The 21,208-nt window shown below is 47.2% G+C and overlaps 1 protein-coding gene across 5 annotated transcripts in view; it reads right to left on the reverse strand.

Annotated features, from left to right (window-relative positions):
- Positions 1–975: 975 nt before the first annotated feature.
- The window catches only part of Rnf216 (ring finger protein 216), a 97,453-nt gene continuing 77,220 nt past the window's right edge, over positions 976–21,208 (reverse strand). For all 5 annotated transcript variants that reach the window (XM_076923572.1, XM_076923569.1, XM_076923573.1 and 2 more), the window contains 3 exons: positions 20,385–20,607; positions 3,637–3,706; positions 976–3,146 (listed from right to left, as the gene is read on the reverse strand). In XM_076923572.1, coding sequence (XP_076779687.1) covers positions 2,842–3,146; positions 3,637–3,706; positions 20,385–20,607 — 598 coding nt within the window. In that variant the 3' untranslated portion in view covers positions 976–2,841. The remainder of the gene's footprint in view (positions 3,147–3,636; positions 3,707–20,384; positions 20,608–21,208) is intronic.

Here is a 21,208-nt window from a genome sequence, read left to right on the forward strand (position 1 = left end):
ACTAGAGGCAGAGGCAGGCAGATTTGAGGTTGTCTTGGTCTATCTACGTTGTGAATTACAGGCCAGCCTGGGCTGGAGAGACTGTCATAAACAACTCCTTCAGTGCATGGTATCCAGGAAAGCATATGCAGTAGGGGAGAAACCCAAAAAACTCAAAGCAAAGGCCTGAAGCCTCAGCGGTGGGTGTGAACCTGCCAGTAGGGGCCTGGGGAGGGTGCCAGGTACCACGGTTACCTATAAGGGAGAACGGCCAGTTTTCCTGGCACCACCCAGCTGCGGAGCCTAAGCTACCACAGATGTAATGTGTAACCTATACAGAAGCAGCTCCAGAATGCTCTGACAACTAAGGGAATCTGTAGGTAGTGACTACTTTGGAAGCTGGGGATGTAGAGAAATTTTGTCCCCAAGTTTTACTTTAGCAAAAAACTTTCAGATGTGAAACAAGTCCAATAAAAACAATAAAGGCTGGGAAGCAGCCAATGTTTTACTGGAGTGTTGTCCTAGTTCTCCTCGGTCTGCAGGTCCCACTGTCCCTGTGGTGGTAAAGGTGTGTGCTGTTATGGAGTGCAGGCAGCTGGTTTCAGAGGGTTCAAGTCCTTCCAGTCAGACAGGCCAGGCACACCCATGCCAGACTCACAGCAGTGTTCTTGGTCGTCAGCTGGATGAGGCTAGCCCAGGATTAGAGGCTATTCCCTAATGTTACAGTGGAACATTTGTGAAGGGGGCGGGTCCTCCAAGGACTGTGCTTTCTTCAAGGCTCTCTCTCTGCTAAGATAATTTCTTACTGTGTCCTACTTGGGACTCAGCAGCCAAGGCACCAAGTTTCTCCTCTGGCAGGTGAAAGAGGTCTTTTCTTTCTGGCCTACGCTGGGGCCGTTAGGAATTCTGTGTCCTTCCTTGGAGGAGTGGTGCATGGTGCCTGTCTGCACCTAAGAGCTCCCAGGACCTATGATCTGAGGACAAACAGAGCCAAGAGAGGCGTTCACAAACATTTATTTACACAAAATTCAAGTTATATATGATACAGTCTTTTTACACAGCAGTTTAAACAGACTTGGTTTTTCTACTTTTTACTAACAAAAGGTAAAGAAAAACTTTTAACCATCTACTTCATTTTTTTTCTTTTTTTTTTTCTTTTTTACAAAGTGAGATCATGCACTCTTAACTTTAAAATCTTTTGCTAAGTGCAAATACTAGATTCTCTCCAGTTTTAAGGCAAATACACTGGGAGTAGCTAGGCAGTTTCTCAAACCAGGAAGCAGTCTGGGTCTTAGAGGTTAAGGTGGCAGCTGCCTTAGGGATCCCTGGTGGCCCACCCCTCAACCCCTGGCCCTGCTGGCACACAGGATGGAGACAGGCAGTAGCAGGCTTCCCCGCAGCCACAGACTGATATTTTGAAGGACAGGACTCTGGCCTCACCTCTCCAAGTGTCAAGGTCTGGTGGCACCTGCCTGGCCTGTTCTTCAGTTACCCCAGAAACTGCCAGTCTTCCCCACCTGGCCTCTTGGTGAACAGTGTGATAGGGTACTGAGTCAAGCTAGAACCGGGAGCCCAGTCTAGCTGCTCATGAGGCCTGCTCAGTGCCTGGAGTAACCACCTGCTGTGGGGCCTCTGGAGAAGTGCAGAGAACACGAATACACTAACAGTTAAGGTACTTGGAGGATCCTGTCATGCAGCATGTGGCCCATCTTTCCAAGGCACTGTCATTCAGACTAGTATCACAGTTCAGGTGACCCGTGGCAGGGCTCCTGAGTCACTGTGTGTGCCCCACCCACACTCAAGTGACAATGGGCACCTCAAGGAGTCTTTCCTTTTCCCAGGGACATCGTCCCCCTTCTACGTCTGTACACTCTGAACATGGGATACCCCCACCACAAGGGAGGACAAGGACAGCCAGTACAACTGAGAAACCTGCTGCCAGTCCTGCTCAGCAAACCCTGGAGGAGAGCACACAAACCTGGTCTGGACAGGAGAGACACAGGCAGTGGGAACATGGCAAAGACTTAGCAGGCTTGGATTCTCATCTCACTCTAGGGAAGCCAGCTCTCCTTATCTTGGAGCTGGGAGCTCTCCTGTCTGCATCCACTGTGAACTAATAATGAGGGACAGGAGAGCAGGCAGGAGAGCTGCTGTGACACCCACAGCAGCTCCATGAGGTTATCTGCACTGCTAGGGAAACCCCCAAACACCTTAGGAAAGAAGCTGCTCATCTCAGGCTGACGACAAGTGAGGTCTCCCCAAGAAAAGGGGCAGCCCAGGAATAAATGACAGCTTCCTAAAATGGCCCTTCTGTTTGATGTCGTGTCAGGACTACTGGCTCTCAGCAGTCCTTGGGAAATACTTTTAACCTGACTTTGCACAGATAAGGACACACATGAGTAGACCACAAAAAACTTTAGCTCAAACTACATGAATAGGAGCAACTTCTTTAGATAACAACAGAACAAAACTTGAGCCACAGAAGATTCTTGGAGGTCCTTGGACCTGAGTGGGCCTTGGGCAACAAGGAGAGAGCCCTGGCTTGGGGATGGCAGGCCATTTCCCCTTGGGCTTTCAGTGGTCTGCTGGGGAGGAAGTATGGCAAATGCTTAGAGGGCTTGCTTCATGGTCAGGGCCACTGTATTGGCTGCTAAGATGGCAGAACTAAGAAGTTGCCCTATTACTGGCCCAGTGACAGTCAGCACCCAAAGGGCATCAGACCTGAAGGAGCAGTGGACCTTGCAAAGGTCAGAGCAGGAGGACATGAGCCCACCCTCAAGAGGGAACTGAGGACTCCATCCCTACTCAGAGGATGAGACTGGGTCCTCCTGCACTCAGCACGGCTGGATAGAGCTTTGGGTGTCAGAAGCGATGCCGTGGTTGGGGGCCAAAGTGCATGGGCAGGTTGTGCTCCAGGGGCACATGAATGTGGCCAAAGTCATAGTTGCGCAGGGGTGGTACATAGGGCGCAGGCACAGGACCCATGTTGATGGGGAAGTTATTGAACACGGGCCGCACAGGTGGCAAGGGGAAGGGTGGGTGGACAAAGGCATAGGGTGGCATCTGAGGGTGCAGGTTCTGTGGGACAGGCCGAGGCAGGGCTTCTACACGCTGCAGTTTCTCAACTGGCTTCTCCAGTGGGGGCCCGATGCGTTTGAAGGTGTTCTCTGAAAGGAAGATGGATTCAGTGAGACTAACAGACCAAACCAATGCCAACAGATGCTTGTCTGCAGGCCACTGCTGACTCTGCTAAGGCCTGGGAGCCTTTAGGGCAGTCCAGCATGGCAGGACTACTTCTAACCCTCACGATGCGCTCCTCTGGGCCCAAAAGTGGTGGCTTAGAGTAGGCTGGATAATGTTAAATTCAAGACAAAAGACACCACTAGTCATCAGAACAAGATGCCAAAGGGGAAATCTATACTTTCCCAATGGTCACTCCCACAGCCTACAGAGGGCGGCCGCATGCTTCCCCTGGGACTTGCTGTCCCCCCTTGCATGAATGCTCCATGGTGGTGAGCCAGTCTCCTTAGTCGGGCCTCTATTTGCCTCCAGAATTCACATACACACTTGGGAGTCTTTCACCATGAAGGCTGCCCAAACCCAACCCATGGCGCAGGGACACCCCATGCCTCATCTGTGTCTGGGAAGAACACTTGCCTCCATTCTTTCTTTTCTGTTCCTCCTCAGCCTCCTTTTGGATTTCCTCAATCAGCTTTTCATCATCTTCCTAGAACAGAAGCAGCAACAAGGGGTAAGCAAGCCAGTGGCAGCAGCATGTAGTGAGAGCCACGGGCTGAGGGCGATGCGCCATTACAGCACTTCCCATCTCCTGCACCTTCTTCCCTTACTAGCTGCCTGGCCTTCTAATGGCAAGGGCTCTGTGCTGGGAAGGTCTGTGCCTGGGCTCTGAGGCTGCATGAAAGCAGAGGGCGTCCGATGACAGATAAGCTAAAAGCCTGAGGCTGCAGCTCTGGGCACAGGAGGCTTTTGGACTCACCTCTCAGTAGGGCCTACTGAGTGGAAGCTGCCTGTGGCTTCAAGTGGTGTCCCTGCAGCAAAGGTTTGGCCTCCGTGGGATAGAAAGGTATTCTGCATATCGTTATTCTGCATATTGCTAGTGGCTGAGTGTGTGCCTGTGGCGTACCTGTACCTCCATGTGTTTGGAGTGAGAACCAGACTTGTGTCAGAACCATCACCCATGCTTCCTCTCACTCCAGAGTAGCCTGCAAAGTGGGTCTTTAGTTTACAGTGAGACAAAAAGACTTCACTGTTGGGGCTGGGTGTGGTAGTGCAATGTCTTCTTTAATCTCTGCCCTTGAGAGGCAGAGGCAGGAGGATCTCTGTGAGGTTTTTGAGTAGCCTTGTCTCCAGAATGAGTTCTAGTGAAGGCTACATAGTGAGACTCTATCTTAAGAAACCAAAAGGGCTGGAGAGATAGGTCAGCAGTTAAAAGCACTGACTGCTCTTCCAGAGGTCCTGAGTTTAACTGCCAGCAACCACATGGTGGCTCACAGCCATTTTAATGGGATCCAATGCCCTCTTCTGGTGTCTGAAGATAGAAAAAAAATATGGGGATGAGGGCAAGTTTCAGTCAAGTAGAAAATCTTGGCCTGATTTTCTAGACCAAGTCACCCAGCCTACCTTTGACAATGTTTTAAAACATTTTAAATTTAAAAATTACATTTATTTATTTATTTTATTATTATTTTTTTCCAGGACAGGGTTTCTCTGTGTAGCCCTGGCTGTCCTCGAACTCAGAAATCCACCTGCCTCTGCCTCCCAAGTGCTGGGATTAAAGGCGTGAGCCACCACCGCCCGGCTACATTTATTTGATTATTTAATTTGAGGTGTGTGTATGTATGTTATGACACCTGTGTGGAGTCAGAGGACAACTGGCAGAAGTTGGTCCTTTACTACCTGTATGGTCTTGCTAGCCTCTTTTCTCAAGAGAGGGTTCTACTCTGTAGTTCATGCTGGCTTGGTACTTGTGATTCTCCTGCCTCAGTCACCTGAGTGCAAGTACCACCAGTGCTCTAATGCGCATCTATGAGACCCAAGAAAGTTCTGAGATGAACAAGAGGCTACAGTGCAGCCTGTGAATGACAAAGGCCCCAGCGTGGACCTCTTGTTGGAGAAGTCTGTGCATCTGCTTTGCAGGTGACTCAGATCAGAGCCATGCAGTAATCTGTGATCTTACCACATGGCTCTCATGTCCCCCAGGTCAGGAATTTCACTAGACCTGTCCCACATGCTGCTCTGTGACACACTACTGTTAAGCCCAACTCTAAACTTCAGACACACAAGACAGAAAGCCACCCAGATGGAGTGTGTCACTTGCAGCACATCCCTTGCCTTGATAAAGGACTTAAGCTTTTCTCAAAGTAGAGAATTCTAACTGCTTGTCTTAGTGTGTCAACAGATGTGGTCACACCTGGCCAGGTGTACAGACAAAGGGAGGAACAGAAAAGTTCAGTTCCCACCAAGCATTTTAGAAACTGACAAATAATGCCCATGTCCACTGCCTGGGAGGAGCACTGTGGACCCATACACAATGCTGGGTGATGCATGACATTTGCTGTATGATAACCCAAGGCTGCTGGGTAGCCTTTAATCCAAGCACTAGGGAGGTAGAGGCAGGGAGAGAGAGTTTCTGGAACAGCCAGGACCACACAGAGAAACCATGCTCAAAGTCATACTTAAAGAGGCTGGTGCAGGGATTAGACAGGGCAGTGACTTAGCGCAAGGCAGGCGCTTACCTGAAAAGTAGGAAATGGTAGGACACAGACTTCAGAGGCAGAAAAAAGGGCACAGATGGTGACATATCTTTAATACATGTTCCAGTGGGTGTTTCAAGACTTAATTTATTTTTGAAACAGGGTCTATGTTGCCTTGGTTGTTATGGAACTTGCTAGGTAGCACCAACTGGTTTCTGCCTCCTGAGTGTTAGGATTAAAGGTGTGAGCCACCATGCCAAGCTTTTACAGATTATTCTTATATGTCTGAGTGTTTTGCCTGCATAAGTTTCTGTGTATCATATTTGTATCTGTTGCCTAAAGAAGTCAGAAGGGGCACTGGGTCCCCTGGAACTAGAGTTACAGATGGCTGTGAGCTGCCATGTAAATGCTGAGAATCAAACCCAGGTCCTCTGGAAGAGTAGCCAGTGCTTCATGGTCTTACTCCCTAGCTCTCAATGGCTTTTTTTCCTTGAGACAAGTTGTAGCCCATCTCACCCTCCTGTGTTGGAATTCTAAGCATGAGCTACCACAAGCCTCTGTGTGGCTTCTTCAGGTTAAGCAAGAGGTCTCCCCACTGACCATTTATTAATGTAAATGTTAGTACTGTATCACCATACTTCATCCCTGCACACCTAAATGTGGTGTCACCTGTACTTCCTAGGGAGACAAATAAGGCTTCTGATGGTATGAGACATCACACATTCCAGGCCTGGTGTGATGAAGCATAGCTATAACCCCAGCACTTTGGACATGGAGGTAGGATAATCAGAGTTCAGAGTCGTCTTTAGCTACACAGTAAATCCGAGACTAACCTTGGTCACACGATCCCCTAGTTTTAAAAGACAATTCCACCCTGCCACCCCCAGTGCATTCTAACTTCCTTAGAGCATCTGAGGTCCAGCTGCTCATACTTGACTGGGTGAACTGGACTAGGAAGAACATCCAGTTAAGGAATGCTGAATGTCCCTGTGTCCCAGGTCTACAGAGCTTAAGGGCAGAGTTACTTGCCCCCCTCCCCTTAGCTTGTGAACCAGTTCTTGCACACCGTGCACTGTCCTGAAAGGTATAGGAAAGGTGAAGACAGAAGCAGTGTGGTCCCTTACATCTCAGTCCTGAGCACAGGTTATAGCCGGCTCTTTACCATGGACTTTTTGCTATGAAATTTCAGAGCAGAGACCTTGACTGGATGCCCATCTTGGCTCCTCAGAGCCCTATTTTAATTAGGAAGAGTAATATAGCCGGCCTTCCGGATCCATGAATTTAACTAATATGGGTGGAAAATATACGGGAGGAAAAAATAGCATCTGTTCAGAACAAGGCATAGCCCGAACACAGCACCTCTGACTTGGAAACCATGATTCTTCTCACCAATTGCTTAAGCTCTGAGGTGGAAATGTCTAGACAGAACCTTATGTCTGTCAGATGGCTGCAACATGGACAGAAGGTTCTAGGCTGCTTATGGCAGTATGAAGACACTTGCACACTGCTGTCTGGCTCCCGTCCATCTCAAGCTTCCTGTGGTAAGTCCACAGTAATGGACTACTGCAACTGTGGTGGCCTTCTTCCCCTCCATCTGCCCAGCACTAGCAAGGGAGTGAGCCAAATTTTAACTTAACCCGCACCTGGGCACCTGAGCACAGGACCCGGTCACCCAGCCTTCCCTCCCATGCCTTCCTTTGTTTTGATCACTCCCTGTGGTGCCAAGTTCCTTAAGGCCATTTGCCCCGAAGCAGACTGGGAGTCTGACTGTTACCAAAACGATGGTGCTCAGGTATGATTTATGAGGAATTTTGTGTAAACTGCCAGTCAGACAGTTCAGGTCTCAACTACAAGCAAGGCACGAGGCCCACCTGTGATCCCCATCCTTATGGAGGAAGGTCTGTGAGTTCCAGGGCAGCCTGGGCAAAACCCAACCAAACAAAAAACACCGAGCAAACAGTTGTGTCAGATGGCTTTTGCTGTGTTAACAACTTTAACAGTATTTTTTTTTTTTTAAAGAGAAAAAAAGTCTACATCCAGGCAGTATGTGTATCCTGGTCACCTCCTACTTCTCTGGGTGGGGGGTCTCTACCGCAGTTTCCCTTAGTTTAAGCTCCTCAAGCTAAGGCAGGCTAGGCAGACATAAAATTTTTACCTAATAGCCACTTTATCACAACTGAAGAAAAATCTGTACTGTTCAAAAAAGGAGGGAGGGCTGGGGTTTAGGATTGATTCCTGCCCTTTGGTCTGAAAAGGGCAGGAATGGAGCAGCGAAGGCCCTAGGGGGACAGTCTCGGCCACCTGAGTGAGGGACACTGGGAAAGGGCTTGCTCTGGGGCTGCTGGAAATAGGAACAATTGGAGGAAAGAGGAAAGAGGATGGCAGGCTGGGAATGATCAGCTGAGTCACTTACAGGAAGCTGGAGTCCAGCCTCAGCCACAGGGTTCAGGAGTGGGTATGGCTATAAGAGCTACAATTCTGGGGCTTCAGGTCCAGGTTGGGGTCTAGCCCTAATCCTACTCCTAGCCTGTTCTTTCAGAAAATTATTGTGCCAAAGAAGTGAAGGGCTCTGTGATGGCTAATTCTGGTTGTAACTTGCCTCACCTGGGAAGAGGGACCCTCAACTGAAGACTTACCTCCGTCAGAGCCGTCGCAGGCAAGTGCACAGGAAATTGAGGAATCCCTAAACGCAGCGCACACTGAGGTTCTATATAGGTAGTCCCGGAACCTTACAGCCCCGAGCACTTGGCTACACGAACCATGGTTGACAAGTGAGAGGTCTACTTCACTCAGGCTCTGCCTTGCTCTGAAAAAATGCTGTTTTTCTTGTTCTCAAATATCCTTACTCATGGTTTGGTTGAGTTCCTGGACATGGAGGGCCAAGGTGTTTGTATGCACTGGGCACAAGTGTCTCTTACTCAGTCTGGTTCACAGTACCCACCCACGGTGGGAGGAGGGGCTCATAGCCACCTGTAATCCAGACCTACTGACTCCTGATACCTCTGTGGGTCCCTGAACACATGGGTACACAAACATACACACACTGAAAACTGAAGGGGAGAGATGGCTCATTGGTTTAAAATCACTAGATGCCCTTACAGATACTGTTTCCAGCATCTACATGGCAGCTCACAACCATCTCTAACTCTGGTTCCAGGGGATTCACTCTCTCTGAGTGAACAGGAAGCACAGCCCTCTCACCCCCTTCTCCCCAATCCCCTCCCACGCACACAAAACAGTCAAATACATAAAATAAAGATAAACAATAGTAATTAAAAAGCCAGGCAATGACAGCCAGCCTGCTCTACGTAGCAGGTTTCAGGTTCTATAGTGAGACGCTATCTCAAGAAACTTTTAAAATAGTACTATATGTATTTGTTGGGTGCAGTGGTACATGGTTTAATCCAACACTGGGAGGCAGAGGTGGGTGGATCTCTATAATTTTGAGGTCAATATGGTATACACAGTGAGTTCCAGGCTAGTCACACAGTGAGTCCTTGCATCAAAATAAATAAATAAATAAATAAGAAAGAAAGAAAGAAAGAAAGAAAGAAAGAAAGAAAGAAAGAAAGAGGAAGGGAATATATTCATTAAAACGTATCTGCCCACAGGTTACCCTGATGGAGGCAGCTGCACAGCTGCAGGTCCCTCCCTCTCCCAGGTGTGCTAAGTTGACAGTCACCATTAGTCATCAGAGTACCTTCATTTCCTTGGTACAACAGTTTTCTGAAAGAACAGGTTGAGGAGTAAGTTAGAATTAGACCCCATGACTGGGTCTGAAGCCCCAAGCTGAAGGTCCCCTAGTAGGTCTTACAGTCTAGTAGGTCTTGTTCACAGTAACCAACACAGCTGCTCAGGTGCAGAGTCTAGCTCAGTAACACAGTGGGGTACAGAGTGAGCAGAGTCTAGCTCAGTAACACAGTGGGGTACAGAGTGAGCAGAGTCTAGCTCAGTAACACAGTGGGGTACAGAGTGAGCAGAGTCTAGCTCAGTAACACAGTGGGGTACAGAGTGAGCAGAGTCTAATCTCCAGCTCTGAAAATATGAACAAAATCCAATAAACTAGGAAACAAACAAAATCCTCAATCTGAGCAACAAATGAAAACCAAAAACCTACCAGAAGTAACTAACTCCTAAGAACATTCTGGTACATTTCTAATGGGCTCCCCCCACCCCCCCTTTTCTGGCTTGACTTTGAAAATTCTAGACTTCACATCAAAAGGCTGCACCACAGCTCCTTATTCTCACCCAGGGACTGGCAGGGTCAGTCAGAGGGCACTCAAGGGCAGATCCCAGGGCACTACAGGCCTCAGGCTATCTTGACACCCACTCCCAACCTGCCTGCCTTGGTCACAGGCAACAGTGGGGAGGAGTCCAGCAATGCTCTCTCTGGCTCCCGGGGCTCTAGAAGAGCACTATAGGCCTGAAGAAGTTTGTCTGTGTTCTTTTCAGGGACAGCTGATAGGGAAGTGTTAAGGAGAGGGTGAAGACATACCAGGCTGTCATGGAAGTGAATCATGAAGTACCTTTTTGACACCTACAACTATCTTAAGAAGCAAGGCCTTAGATCACCGGAATTTGGTGAGAATGGGGAAGGAAGTATGGGAAGCACCCCAGGGTGGGCAGAGCACCCCAAGGCAGGGTCAAGGACAAAAGATGAAAGTGAAATGTGGGGCCTCACATCTAGTAGATCCCTGGGAGAGTGCTTTCAATGGAGAAGAGGAGGGCAGGAGAGCTTTTATTTCCCATCCTTGAGTTCTCTGAGTACAGCAGGACACAGAAGGCACCAGAAAAGGCTTGTTTTACATGCAAGGCTACAGGGCTGGCAGGTGGGTGGGGAGTTGGGTCCAAAGTTTGAGGGGGAAAGCAGGGCCCCTCTGTTCTAGAAATTCACAGGAAGTAAGGTAGAAATCACCAGAGTAGTTTTCATTAAGAGCAGAAATGCAAAGAATCCCTGAACCACAAGCACCACAGTTGTCCATGCAGTGGGATCTGTACAAAGGAGCTGCAGAAGAGAAACTGCAACTCGTGGCGTGGAGACAGAGGCTGGTTTGCAGGTCAGCTCCTAACAGCTATTGCCAGACACAGCTTGTGGGTTTAAGATGCATGCCTGAGTACCTGGCACAGAGCTGTTCTTGCTACGACCTTCCCTTCCAAGACCCTATGAACCCAAAACCCAGTCTACCTGCTTGCCTGCTGGCCAGGTTCCTGTGTTTTTTCCCCCTAGAAAGATGACAGGCAAGCCTGCTGCTGCCTGACCCAGCCCCTTCCCCCATGATTGTGGTCATGTGTGGCCACAGCTGTTGTTAATAAACTAGCAAGGATTTCCTGAAAGGCTTCCAAAGGGCTAGAGATTTAGTTTCAAATTATTCCCAGCTCAGTTGTGGGACTGCATGAGATGAGAACAGCAGCCCCTAACCCCCACCCCAGCTGTCTCCCTACAACAGGAAATGGGGGGGGGGTGTAGCATGGAGGGGAAAGCCCAGCTAGGGAGGCACATGCTGTGCGGAGGGAAACAGAAATGTGCTGAGGTGGAGCAAAGCTTACACAGCCTCCAGACCAGCCTCTAGCTTCAGCAGCCATCTTCTCAGTCTCAGAGCCAAGCACCCAAACACCTCTGACTGAGATTACTCCTCCACAAGGACCTGCCCTGCCCTGCCTGAGTCCTGCAGGACCTCATAGTCCATCAGGAGGGGCAGCTGCAGGCCTCTCCTACCAGCTGCAGTTTGCTCAGCTGACAAGGTGTCCAGTGAGTCCCCACCCTACTGTAAAGCCTACTTGGTTCCTAGGACGGAGACCCTGTGGGCACATCTATTTGTGGAAGAAGCCTTATGGCAGAAGACCTGAGCTTTTACTGCAGCTTTAACAAATCTAGGATTCTGGATAGTTTTACTAATCTGCAAAAACGGGAAACTAATGCCCCTTGCTGCCATGCTGTCAGTCCCACTCAACATTCCAAAAGAGTTGTACTGTGAGGAAGTTTCATAAATACTTCAAATGATGGTGCCCACTCTTCCCATGCTCCTCTTTGTATTGTTCTACAAAAACAATGGGGTTAAAGACAGTGAGTCAAAAGTCAGAGCCAGCTTTCAGAGCTGGTGACTACAAGATTTTTTGCTGCTGCTGTTTTTTTTTTTTTTTTTTTTTTTTTTTTTTTAGACAGGGTCCCAGCTGTCCTACAACTTGCTATATAGATGAGGCTGGCCCCGAATTCAGAGTCACCTGCCTCTGCATCTCAAGTGCCTGGATTAAAGGCATGTGCCACAATACACAGCTAGAAGGTTTTAAAATGGTTCTCGAGAGACACGAAGGCCGATTGTTATTTCGGTAAGAGACTTCAGTGCTGCAGAGGACAGACAGTAACACTGTGAGGCTCTGAGGAGAAAGTAGAATCTCTTTTCTTACATTTTACAGGAAGGGGGAGCTTTGTCGGTTTGTTTTGTTTTTTTCTAGACAGTCTTTCTGTGTAGCCCTGGCTGTCCTGGACTATGCAGGCTGGTTGCAAACTCAGCAATTCACCTGTCTCTGGCTCCTGAGTGCTGGGATTAAAGGCACGGGTCACAACTAGCAGGCTCAGAAGGGGGAGGTTTTATACCACATGATTGATGGGTAGTTATTGTACATGCTTGCAGTCAGACTATCTGATTCTAGGCCAAAGAGAAGGAAGTGAGAAGGACTCTGTAAGCCTAGGGCCTGTGTGCAGAGACAGGTGTAAGAGAGCAAGAATATTGAAAAACAGCTTAATAAAGCTGGGCTGCTGCTTTAATTCCAGCAGTTAGGAGGCAGAGACAGGTGAATTTCTGTGAGTCTGAGGTGGACCTGGTCTACACAGCAAGTTCCACGACAGCCAGGGTAACATAATAAAGACTCTGTCTCAAACAAAACAAAACAAGATAAAACAAACAGGCATGGCCCTGGCTAACTGTCACCACTATTATGGGGGTGGGGAAGAAGGGTCACTTTTCTTTTTTCTGAGGCAAGGGTTTTAAATAGCCGGGCTGCCTGTGACTCACTGTGTAGCTGTCGACTGACGGTGTACACACACACACACACACCCCACTATGCTCAGTTCTGAAGAGAACAGAATTGAAGGTCACACATGCTAGGTAAGTACTCTATCAACTGACCTACATTCTAAGCCCTTTTGATTTTTGTAGAAAACGATGAGGTGCTAGAGAGATGGCCTGGAGGTTAAGAGTGCTTAGTTTTTGTAGAAGAGCGGGGTTTAGCTCCTGGTATGCTCCTCCTGTAAACCCAGTTCTGACCATCTGAGCAGGGCAGTGGTGGTGGGTGCTGAGGCGAAGCATTCATTTTCCCAGGTGTAAGCATGAGAGAGCTCTCTTGCTGGGTTTCTTTTTCTTTTCAATCTTCTGGAATCTACTCCTGCAGCCCCTAGTCCTCTTTCTGAGGACTACTAGAACCAGAGTCTCCAATCTGCTGCAGGCTCTGAGGGGAGAAGGCAGGACCTGGGGACAGCTGACCTGAGTGGGCACAGAAGCTGAGCTGCTGGTCACTGGTTTCCTTTATTAACAACTAACAGGCCTCATCTGTGGACCCGGGACCAGACGGTGCCTCAGCACATCACCACAGCAGTGCATTGGTGCTGTGGTCCTCCCCAGGAGCTGGCAGGAAAGCCAGTGCTTTCTCAGAAGAGGTCCCAAACACATATTTTCAAAGAAGTCTGGTGTGATGCTCACACCTGTCATCCCAGCACTTGGGGAGACGAGGCAGTAGGAATGTCAAATGAGATTCTGTTTCAAAAAAACAACCCCCCAAACTAAAAGCCCGGAAGCGCTCAGGCTGTAGCTCAGAGGTAACGTGCTAGCTCGGCAGGTCTCAGGCCTTGGATTCCACCTCCAGCACTATAAACTCCATACAAACTCAACACCCAAACCCAAGAAAAACCCCGACTTTGTGATTTTGGGGTCTCTCTGAGAAAGTGTGTCACACTGTAGCTCAGGTCAGTCTCTAGCTCATGGTGATCCTCCTCTCTGTCTCCTCAGTGCTGAGTTCATACAGGTATGAAGGAACCATCATGTCTGATTCTTAAAATCCATTTTCATTACAAATATATATCTATCTATATATAAAATAGTAATTATTATTATTTACAAAAAGTTGTTTTTTAAAATTCTCATTCTCTCATATTCATTCTCTCTCTCTCTCTCTCTCTCTCTCTCTCTCTCTCTCTCTCTCTCTCTCTCAGTTTTATTCTTGGCCAGCCTCAACTCAGAGAGAGATCTGCCCACCTCTGCCTTCTGAGAGCTGGGATTAAAAACACACGTTACCATGCCAATAACTTTTACTTATTTTCTTTGGCCTTTTGGGGGTGGAGTGGGTGGTACTCTGAGCTAAACCCAGGGCCTTCCATATGTTAGGCAACCACTGAGCTACATCCCAGGGCTCACGTTGGTATTTAAAGAGCATGTCATCAACCTCAGTCTTCTAGAATGCAGCCTGCCAAGTGATGATGCTCTTGTGAACACAGCTCTAGTCAGATACAGCTTCCTGGTCTTGGCTGCCCCATTCCCAGCCATGTGCAGACAACCAGCATTCAACTCTGGGTCTCAGTTCTGCCCCTGCACAATTCTCCACTGCAGAGCAATACCTGCTCCTCACCCTCTTTTGGGCAGCACCGGGGTTTAAACGCAGGGCCTTGTACAACAGGCTACACAAGCGCTGTACCACTGAGCCGTGTCCCTTGTCCCATAACACGCCTGTTTTCCCTTCTTCCTAAAGAAGACAGTTTGTTTCATGACTTGTTTCTGGCATGCTCCTTACAAGGTATTTGTGGTAGCAAACAGAGAAAGAGTTATTATTCGCCATCTAAGCCCTTAGCACAGAGTCCATTCAGGCTCCTAAACTACCTCTAGTCATTAAGGGCTCAAACTTCTCTTCATCCCAAGCTGTGCAGGAACAATTCTCTGCTGACAACTCGAGCTTCTTCCTGGCCTGCTGGTTAATGAAGCCGAGGTCGGGAGCAGGACAGTACAAGCTTTGTCTCTTGTGAGTCTGAATGGCTTTGTGTTCTCAGAGGACTCAGCAGATGCTGGGTGGGAATTCAATCCGTCTCCTGGTGAGAATCAAGGAAACCAGGCTGATCCCTGGTTTGATGGGAATGGGACAAGTAGAACAAAATCTCCACTATGGTCCAGAGGAAATCAGAGGGACTGCTATTTGTCTGACCTTCTTTTCAAGCTACAGAACCTTCCTTCCTCAGGCTATAAGATGGCAATTCAACAAGAAAACAGGGACAGGTAACTGCTATGGAAGATAAACAGGGTGCAAAACAGAATTTCATGTGGGGGAAGAGGTGTGGGGGAGAGAACAAGCTCAGCCCAGGCTGCTAAACTCCTGACCTCGTGTGGCAATGCCCACACAATGCTATTTCTAGAGCTGAGTAGGGGTCTAGAAAGAGCCCAGCTTAGGAAAAAGACTCCATTTCCTCCTGAACCTGTTGCAAGCTAGACAGGCAATGACAGGAGCTGGTAGAGTGACCAGACCACATCAAAGGACCTAAGTACCTGAGGCATACCCCTTCCATCCCTTCCCTGTAGGCTGGCTGCCTCCCCACAACTAGCAATTTGGGAAAACTAGACTTTCTACACACAGAATCTCCGCTTTGTTCCATAGACCCCCCCTTGGATTCACCTCCCTGCTGGAGGTCTCACTGGGTTGTGAGCTGCATGACCAGGTAATTCCTGAGGTGGTCATTCACCTTAGCACAAGAGCCATAGAAACCTGCTCCTGACAAAGCACTGCTGATGTAGGCATACCCAGCCCCCAGAGCATCACTGTTTTCCCACTGAGGTGGCTCTGAGAAAAAATTTCCTTTTATGCATATGAATTATTGTCTTCACACACACACCAGAAGAAGGCATCAGATCCCATTACAGATGGTTGTGAGTCACCATGTGCTTGCTGGGAATTTACCTCTGGAAGAGCAGTCAGTGCCCTTAATCTCTGAGCCACCTCTCCAGCCTGAGAATTTTTTTTTTTTTTTAACATAGACTCAAGCCAGTCTTTAAGACCACCCTATCCATAGCCAGAGTGGCCAGTAGTGACCTAACTGCTACTTGTGGCTTGTATGCTGTACATTTTCACACCAGAGACAGAAAAAGGCTGTGGGAAAAAGCTGTGGCAACTCTAAGCAGCCTGAGGAGACCAGCAGCAAGTGCCAAGTAGAAAGAAGCACCTGAAATAGGCCACACCCTTCCCATGCCATGCTGGCTCACAATCCTCAGTCCTGGTTGCCGGCTGGCCTTGTGGCAATTGGTCTGTGGTCCCAGCTACCCATAACTCTTTTTTTCTACACATCATTCTTTCACATTATTTTCCATATTTGGAGAAAACTGACATACATATCGCATTTTGGGGGTATTGTTCTAATCTGAGCATATATAAAACAAGACATACATCTTGTTTGGGGCATTTAAAAATGTGGTTCTAAATACATCATCTTTAAAAAAGTAGTACATAGCAATTTTCTAGGCCTTTCTGAACTGATAAGCATATTAATTGAAATTGAAATTTCCACTCTGCTGGGAACATGCATGTGGCCATAATCCCAGTTACTTGGGAGGCTTAAGCTAAGGTCTAGGCCACACAGGCAGCACAGTGAGAAACCACCTCAACAACAACACCACCCTCTGTACACTGCTGTCCCCACAAAGGTTATGGTAGCTCAGTGTGCATGCCCCGCCCACTTTCCCAATCCTTTAATAAACTTTGACAGGCAATATGCCATCATATATACTAGGTGATTAGGTTGGGGTGTCACTACCATAACCAATGGGCTGTGGTTAGGCAGAAAGCTGGCAGCTTTGCCCAGGTTTTTCTGCTTCCTGTAACTCTCTTCACTTTCTTACCTATCTCTCCCAGTGGAAGTAAACAAAGTTAACTCACTAGCAGAACATTTGTCTTTCCCGGGGCAAGAGGAGATAAGCTGAGAGAAGCTAAAGTCACAACTAGCCTTTGTTATTTTATTATTGTTATCACTGCTATTTTTCACTGTGTGTATGACCCGTGGAAGTCAGAGGACAGCTTAGTGGAGCTGGTTTTCTTCTTCTACCATACAGCTCCTGGGATCAAACTCAGGTTACCAGGCTCAGCAGCAAGTTCCTTTATCCATCGAGCTGTCTCACTAGAGCATCTTACACCATTTTTAGGCTTGCTGTTACCTATACCTAAGTTTAAAACACTGATTTATATATATATGTGGTTTGCATGTATGTCTGTGCACTACACTAGTTCTTGGTGCCTATGAAGTCCAAAGGAGGAAGCTAGATTCCCTAGGACTGGAGTTACAGACGGTGTGACCAACCAAACCTGGATCTTCCACAAGAGCATCAAATGTTCTTAATTGCTGGGCCATTTCTCTAGTTCCAAAGTTGATAATTCTTTTAAAAAAACTTTTATCATTTATGCATATGGCTGTTTTGACTACATGTATGTATGGACATTACATGTGGGCAGTGCCCATAGAGGCCAGATCTCTCTGGGACTGGAATTATAGCTGGCTATAAGTCATTGTGTTGGTGCTGGGAACTGAGCCAGAAGAGAAGCCAGTGCTCTTAAAAACTGAGTTATCTCTCTAGTTCTAAGTCAATAATTTCTTTTTTTTTTTTCCCTGAGAGACAGGTCTTCTCTTGTGTTACAGTCCTAGAACTCACTGTGTAGACCAGGATGGCTTCAAATTCCCAGGGGTCTGCCTGCCTCTGCCTCCCAAGTGCTGGGATTAAATGCATAAGCTACCAAGTGCCCAGCTTATAATTTTTAATATTACAACATTTATTGACTGACTATGTCATTTTACTGTAGATAAGAACACTTTGGTGAATTGCACAAGCTGTAAGAATCTCCCTGTTTTTAGGTTGTAATTACTGTGTGTGTGTGTGAGTGTGTGTGTGTGTGTGTGTGTGTGTGTGTGTGTGTGTGTGTGTGTGGTGTGCAGGTCAGTTTCTCCCTTCACCTTTTGGTAGGTTCTGGGGACTGAATTTTGTGCAGCACGCTCTTTCCTCATTAGCTACATCATTAACTCTCTTTCAGTTTTTTCATTTATCTTGTATGTAGTGTCTTCTGTCAAAGATAATTTACATTTTCTTAAAAAAACAAAACTATTCACTTATTTGTATGTGTAAGCTGCGTGTGCCACAGGGCACGCTTGAATGTCAGCGGAAAACCTGGAAGTTGGTTCCATCAATTTTTTTCTTAGTCTGATCCTAAGTAGGGTCTTTCTTACTGTTTGGACAGGCATTGCATACCACGTATAACCTCCCACCCCCAGCCCAACAGCAGACAATGTGACCGGTCACACTATGTCCAGTGCCACTCAGACGTCCTCACTTGCCACAGTGATCATGGGGCCGCCTATCTCTTCTCTGGCCCCCGAGGGCTACATCTGCTGGCCTCGCACCTCTTCTATGGCTCCTTAGCTTTGCTAGATTTATTTCTCGCTCACTTTGACTAGTCCGAAACTAAAATCATGCAGCATTGTTTCATACTCTATTAGGGCATTGCTGCTCAACAGACTGGCTCTGCCACCATTTCCTAGTTAAAAGTGAAGAAATGGACCCTGCAGAGATGCCTCAGTGGTTAAGAGCCCCTGCTACTCTGGTATACCGCTGGGACTCAGCCCCTAGTACTGACATGGCGGCTCATAAGTGTGTGTAACTCCAGTTGCATGGGTGCTAACATGTTCTTCCAGCCTTGGCAAACAGACACCAAGCACAAAAGTGGTGTACACACATATGTGCAGGCAAACACTCAAAAATAAAATAAAAATAATAATAAAGAAAGAATGAAGAAATGGCTCACGTCTATAATTCTAGCACTTGAGAGGTAGAGGCTAGCCTATGCTATGAGACCCATCTCAAAAACCAAGCTGAACCAAGCTGATGAATAAATGTGTCACCACTTCGGTAACACAACCTGTTTTATCTTGTTCTTTTGCGATAGGCTTTTATGTGGTCCAGACAACCCTCTTCCCTCAGCCTCCTAAATACTAGGATTATATATGTGAACTGACATAGATACCTGGTTTTTTTTTTTTTTGAGACAGGGTCATTTTATTTTTAAAAAGATTTCCTTATTTTATGTGTATGGTTGTTTTGCCTGCATGTATGTTTGTATACCACAGGTGTGGAGTGTTCTCCATGGCCAGAGATGGTATAGAAACCTCTAGAGCTACAGTTACAGAAGGCAGTGAGCCAACAAATAGGTGCTGGGCATGCATAAGTCCTCTGAAGAGTCGCCAGTGATCTCAACTGCAGAGCCATTTTTCTAGTCTCCCTGTGGTGTGTGTACACACACACACACACACACACACACACACACATAATCCTAAGGGAGGGCCTGGAACCAGTATGTAGCTGAAGATGTCCTTGAACTTCTGATTTCCTTTTCCTTCCTCAGTGGTGGAGTACAGGTGCATGGGTGCTCTCCAACACTATTAAATTCCCTGCTCCACGAGACTGGGTTTCTCTGTATAGCCCCCCTGGCTGTCCTAGAACTTGCTTTGTAGACCAGGCTGACCTTGAACTCACAGAGATCTGCCTGCTCTGCCTCCCGGAGTACTGAGATTCTCATGTCTGGCATTATTAAAATTTTTAAAAAGGACTTTGTGTGTGATGGTTTTGCCTGCATTTGTATCTGTAACCTGTGTTACAGTGTTCCTGATGCCCACAAGTCAGAAGGATGCATCATCGGATCCACCTGGGTGCTGGGAACTGAACAAGTACTCTGTAAGACCAGCACATGCTAACTGCTGAGTCATTTCTCTAGCCCTCTATTGTTGCTGTTGTTATTTTATGAGGCAGGGTTTCTCTGTGTAGCCCTGGCTGTCCTGCAACTTGCTTTGTAGACCAGGCTGGTTTCCTGTCATGTGCTTCCTAAGTGTTGAGATTAGAGGTGTGTAGTTTATTTCAGCACCTGGCTTTTTCTATTATTTTTTTGTAGTTTTGGCAATTTAATGCAGGGTCTCTTGCATGCTAGGCATGTGCTCTAATGATGGTGTTTTTCAAAGTTTAAATCACTAATGAAGGTTTTGAGTCCCTTCAGTCTGTTAACATCTAACTGCATCAGTATGGTGAATTACATTAAGAAAGCTGCTAATATTAAACTACCCTTGCATTTCTACAACATACTGTATCCTAGAATTACAACGTTTATTTGGCTTTTCTTTCCTTTGAAACATTTTCTGGATAGGGTCCCTCTACATAGCCCAGGTTGGCCTTAAACTTGCAACCCTCCTGTCTCATCCTCTGAGTGCTGAGATTAGAGGTGTGTAGTCATGTTTGTCTGTAGGTTCCCCAGAACTCTGTAGCACTCTTTCCAGTGAGAGCTGTGGGGCTTTGGTGGCACCAGTGTGTTGTACCTTGTTCTGCACAACACTTCAGATGGTAGAGAAAAATGTTTATCCCCTAGGGACTGAAGTGATTTGTCCACAAGACTCTTTTTCGGATGGGATCACCTCTCTTTCTCAGTCGTTCTCCTATCTCAGCCTCCTGAGAATGGCTACAGGGCATGCTCACCACACTCTGTACTTCATGGTGAGTATTTTCTGATGACATTCTCAGTTCTCCCTGTAGTGATTTGTTTGTATGTTCCCATGAGTCTGAACCTGTCATGTAGACACAAAGTATCTCCCTACAGAAACGCACTATGGAAACGGAATGACATGCATTTACTCACAGTGGGGTCGGTCCAGAGGGAGCACCTGGAACATTCCGGGCAAGGGGCTCCTGGAGACCGAGGATGCTGGCAGAAATGATCATAGCCGTTGATAGAAACTCGACAGAGGTAGCACATCTGGGCACCACAGCGGCAAGACATGCGGTTGCAGCCCTCGGATTTGATGAGGCCAGTCCCACACTTGTGGCATTTTCTAATTCGAGCAGCAGTCATTTTTTCTTCACTGAGAAAAGAAAGACCAATTGGAGTTGGCAGGGAAGGTGAGGTCAAAAAAAAAAAAATTAAGATTTACTGCACTTTTTTTTTTTTTTTTTAATCAACTGTACTACCTTGGGTAAATTTCCCAACTGCCTGCAGACCCAGTTTCCTCACTTTTAAATTGAGAGCATAAAATTCTAATGGTAGTTTTGGAATTCAGATGAGATATAGAGCCATTTGACATAATGTGTGGCACTCAACGTTCAGAAAAACGATTTCTTCATTCTAGGACTCCTACGGGTTGACAACAGGAAGAAGAAACTTGGCTCCTTCCTAAACCAAATCTAACTTATGCAAAGCTAGTGATTTAAGACCTGGGAAAGCAAGCCTATATACTCTGGGCAATCCTACAGTCAGTCACTATTTCCTCTGTTGAAGGAGCATATTTCCCAAGCTCACACTCCTATGGTTCTCAAACAGGGAGACTGTTTCTAGAAGCATCTGAATTGATAAGGAGGGCACACTACTTTTGCCAGGAAACTTCACTGTGTTGGTATTTTGTATTGCTGCTCCCAACTACAAACCAACACCCTTCACCTTTCTCTGTTACACTGAGGGCCTTGAAG

Source organism: Arvicanthis niloticus, chromosome 24 (genome assembly GCF_011762505.2).
Source record: "Arvicanthis niloticus isolate mArvNil1 chromosome 24, mArvNil1.pat.X, whole genome shotgun sequence".
Classification (NCBI taxonomy): domain Eukaryota; kingdom Metazoa; phylum Chordata; class Mammalia; order Rodentia; family Muridae; genus Arvicanthis; species Arvicanthis niloticus.